Source organism: Dacryopinax primogenitus (assembly GCF_000292625.1).
Source record: "Dacryopinax primogenitus strain DJM-731 SS1 chromosome Unknown DACRYscaffold_14, whole genome shotgun sequence".
NCBI classification, from domain to species: domain Eukaryota; kingdom Fungi; phylum Basidiomycota; class Dacrymycetes; order Dacrymycetales; family Dacrymycetaceae; genus Dacryopinax; species Dacryopinax primogenitus.
The window spans coordinates 913,958-918,172 of record NW_024467211.1 but is presented as its reverse complement, the minus strand read 5'-3'; the positions used below and the strand labels follow the sequence as shown (position 1 = coordinate 918,172).

The 4,215-nt window shown below is 47.7% G+C and overlaps 2 protein-coding genes across 2 annotated transcripts; both read right to left on the bottom strand.

The window, feature by feature from the left end:
- Positions 1–1,822: 1,822 nt before the first annotated feature.
- Positions 1,823–2,278, bottom strand: DACRYDRAFT_54798 (uncharacterized protein; the record flags this gene model as incomplete). Its single annotated transcript, XM_040775284.1, has 1 exon — positions 1,823–2,278. A coding segment is annotated over one exon (456 nt), but the record flags the coding sequence as incomplete, so codon positions are not given.
- A 1,168-nt stretch (positions 2,279–3,446) lies between these two features.
- DACRYDRAFT_109519 (uncharacterized protein) lies at positions 3,447–3,724 on the bottom strand (the record flags this gene model as incomplete). Its single annotated transcript, XM_040768893.1, has 2 exons — positions 3,447–3,547; positions 3,601–3,724. The coding sequence occupies 2 exons, from the start codon at positions 3,722–3,724 to the stop codon at positions 3,447–3,449; spliced, it is 225 nt and encodes a 74-aa protein (XP_040626994.1).
- Between the last annotated feature and the right edge of the window lie 491 nt (positions 3,725–4,215).

Sequence of the window (4,215 nt, the reverse complement as noted above, 5' to 3'; positions counted from 1 at the left end):
TTAACAGTTAGGGTCCTGTGCTTCTCTTCCCCACCTAATTCTTTTTTCTCCAAAAACATCACTGGGTCCATTGTTGCCTAAAATGGCAGCACATGGGCAGCACATGGATGTGGACTTTGTACTCCAGCTCTATCCAGAACAAAATCGACCCAGAATACAACCTGCTGAGTGCAATTTTTGCAAGCATTCAATACACCCACAAGTGTGCAAGAATGCCTCTGGTGAAAAGCCTGAAAACTATGGCCAGATCTTTGCTAAAGTAAGAGGAGAATGTTCTGCATAATGCCCAAACAAGCTAACATATTCTCAGTGCCCAAGCCATATGGGTATTGCTGATCCCATGCATAGAGGTTTCAAGTGGTTGACACACCCTCCTCTGCAAGCCATGCAAGAAGCACTGCAAAGCACCTCCTATGTACACTGCACCAATCTTCCTGTTACTCCAACTGCCACCCCCCCTCTTCCAGCAAATGCTGGTGCTGGTGCATGCCCAGAAGCTGGGTGCAAGGGAAGGAGGAAGCAAGGGTGCTACTTTGGTCACTGCAGGGCACACTGCCAGAAGCAGCAGCACATTCATGGCATTGTATGTGAAGTGCAGAAGCATCCAATCACCCAGATTCTCCCCCTCACCTTCTCTGACCCAGCAATCAGTCCTGCCTCACCTGGAATCATGCCTGTGAATTCAGGGATCCCCACTCTAACTCAACCTACACTGGCTTATCATGTCCCAACCACACTTGGCACTCATGTCAATAATCTGGGCTTTCTTGGGCATTCAGGTGCCACCAAGACACCCTTGCATGCCCAGCGTCAGCAGGAAGATGAGGAGGCTTGCAATGATGGTCAGATGTTAGCCCATTGCTTCTCTGTGGTTGGAATCCAAGAGGTTAGCCAGTACCTAATACTTGTAAGGGATCTACTGACTTGACTCCAGGATGACACCACTTGATATGATGGACTGGTTGCTTCCCTAAGTACTCAGGGTCTCACCACATGCATCAACAAATGGCCCAGCAACCTCCAGAAAACTCTGCAAACTGAGTACCCTGATCAAGATTTTCTGAAAGTCTATCTCCCATCTACAGGGTGCTGGGCCATTTATCAGCATGATGCAACAATGGAGATCAAGAGGGAGGAAGTGATTTTTTTTTACCATGCTGGCCTCAGGAAGACTGCCCCAGCTATCAAGGCTGCCATTGAAGAGCATGCACCAACTCAGCTGCCACAGGACATACACCGTGGAACCTTGTCAGCCTTCTCAACCCCACAGAAATTGACTTGCCCAACACCTGCAGCAAGCCCTGCCACTGAAGTTGAGGAGGTATCTCCGGTGAAGCTACCAGGAATGGCTGGGAAGAGGAAGAAGAGAAGCAGCCAAAGTGGCAGTGAGCCAGAAGTTTTAATAAAGCAGGAATTTGACCTCAATGTGTGTATCAAGCAGGATATCCTTCAGCCACCTTGAAATCATCCCCAAAGAAGGCCTGTGGACACCCAGCCAAGTGGCCTGGTTTGCAGACATTCAGGGAGATTAAGGGACAGATTGAGGAGGTCAGGGAGAGGGTGAAAAACAGAGAATTGCTCTCTGCAGCACAGGTTTCAGTTATAGGATATACTGTGCCTTCAACTACCTGGTCAGACAATGCATGGTGGCTGGAGGTTGCTAATCCTACTACTCTTGCTTCATTCATGCAGAATGATTCACAAGACTGGATTACCTTTTGTGCTGCTGCTAGGGAAGAAGCAAGCCTCAGGAACAATGCCAAGTAGAGCTGAGCAACTTGATATCCATATGTTTTTAACCTATGACATTATGACACTAATGCTATGATATGCTATGCCATGCTGGTTTTAGTCCATTCAACAACAAAGACCTATCCATAAGGTAGGGAAGTGCATTATTGTGTAGCAGCTCCTCAACATGAAAGCAGTTGTGGGCCTTGATAACCTCATCAAGGAAAAACTCATATCTCACTGGCAACATTTCTTGCACTATTCCATCAAAATTCCCCAACCATGCATTGGTTTGCTCACATGCAGAGGAATTGAAAGTCCACTGGCCAGATTGTTGGTTGTAGAGCTGAGGGAAGGCCATTGGATTGCAATGGGTGGAGCAGTACTGGTCAGCAGTGGAGTGATGGTTCTTGAAATGGAAAATATCTACCACCAGTGCAGTTTTGCTGAAATGTTCTTGAATGGGTCCTTGTCCTGAAAGATACTGGTGGAGGTGACAGTTGTTGTCATAGAACATGACATCTGGCATTGCCTGGGGGGGGGGGGAAACACCACAAATGAATTCCTGAAGAAGATCTATAAAGGGATGTTTTAAGTAAGAAAAAAAATACTCACTGCTACAGAGGAAAGTGACTTGGCCCCATAGAAAGTGCCCCTGGCCACAATGACCCCACAAGGACACACATAGAGTTGCTCATTGTGCATCCTTCTCCTGCCAAAGTGGGCCTTGAGCCCAGGTGCCTTCTTCCTCCCTCCACAGTAGCTGCTGGTATTGGGGACATCAGGTGTGTCCCCTTCTCAAGAATAAGACTTGGCACATTGGTGTTGATCTTGCAGCTGAAGTGCAGACTGGCCAGCAGCATAGTAATTTTCTTCCAGCAAACAATGTTCAGGATTGGAGCAGGTCTTCCTACCAGGCTCTGCTCCATTATTACAGCCTTCCACTGCACAGCTTCCTCCCTGCCTGTGTGAAGTGGGCAATACCATGCATGGTTGGAAGAGAGGGGGATGGTGCAGCTGTGGACTCCACAGCAAGGGCGCCCAATTGAAACTCCATCAGTGACAGCACAAGATGACATGTCTGGATACTTCTGTAAGTGATGAGATCCCCTCATCAAAGAGTAAACTCACATTGCTCTCCATTATGGTCAAAGAACTTTCTGCAAAGGTTGCAAGAGTGTGACCAGTGCTCTTGCCCATTTGCTGCCATGAAGATGTTTCTCTCTATCATGGCAGCAGTGAGTCAATCACTATGGCTGCTGGCCATGTCAGGGAGAGTGAGCTGGGTGCCTTGCTCAGAATGGTGGAGGAGGAGTGAGTAGAGGTCAAAGAGATCAGAGAGGTATTCACTATGCAGGTGAGCTCCCAGTATTGTGAGTCTGGGTCCTTCCCAATGAATCATGAAATACTCTTGCTGTGGTTCCTGCTGAAGCACTGTGAAGGGATTAGTCTGAGAATGTTTTCTGGATATGTACTCACTGTGATAGAACAGTATATGAGCGGAAGAGGCCACAAAGTCCCTCCTCAAATAGGAGATGCTTCTCAGATTGGAGCACAGGTGGCATCCCTCCATAGTAAATTCAACACATTCCTTTACCAGGGGCTTCTTGGTGTGAGTAATCAAGGTGATATCTGGTGTTACAATGGCAACACTTGAGAGAGTTGACTGTGACAGGGAAAGCACCATGGTTGAGGGTGTAGAGAGCAGCTGTATATCACTGTGGATCATACAGTGCTGCTGCCTCAGAGGTGTGAACAAAGTGGGGACAGTGGAGATTGAGGCAGGTGCATGTTGGGGGATAGAATTCTTCAGTACCTTGTAATTGATGTCAGCCTATTCCTGTGGAGAGTGATTGGAAAAGTACTTACTGAGTTCAGTAAGGTGTGCATAGGCCTGAAAGGGTGTGAAATCATCCAACAATGGTTGAGTGAGGGCTGTGACGTCTCTGGCAGGATTCCAAAGGACCTGGTTGAGAGATTGCCAAAGTGCCATGATTTGAGCATCCTGCAAGTCAAGCACCTGACTCAGGAAAGACACCACAAAAGACACCACAGTGTTGGGAAGAGTAAGAGGAGGAGTTGCTGGTTGGGTGAGTGTATGGACTTCCTGCCAGGCAACTCTTGTTTGAAGACATTGAGCTAAAGCCAAGAATGACAACATTTGCTCCACAGAGACACCATGTTAGGGCAACACAGGCTGACTAAGTCTGCTCACCTAAGAGTGCCAAGAGTCTAAGCAGGCAACAAGGAAGTGGAGTAGACCTGATGACTAAGACCTATCTACAGTATAGGTATCTGTGGATGATCCTAAGAGACCAAGTCTGAAGAGACAGTCCCAGGCAGAGTAGGCCTTATATTTATACCTCTGTGGTGGAACCTGCTAGAACATCTTGCTTACTCAGCCTAGTCAGGTGATCAGGTCATATGACCAAGGATGAGGTCATATGAGGTCATGCACAGCCATGCACAGCAGGTCACCTGACC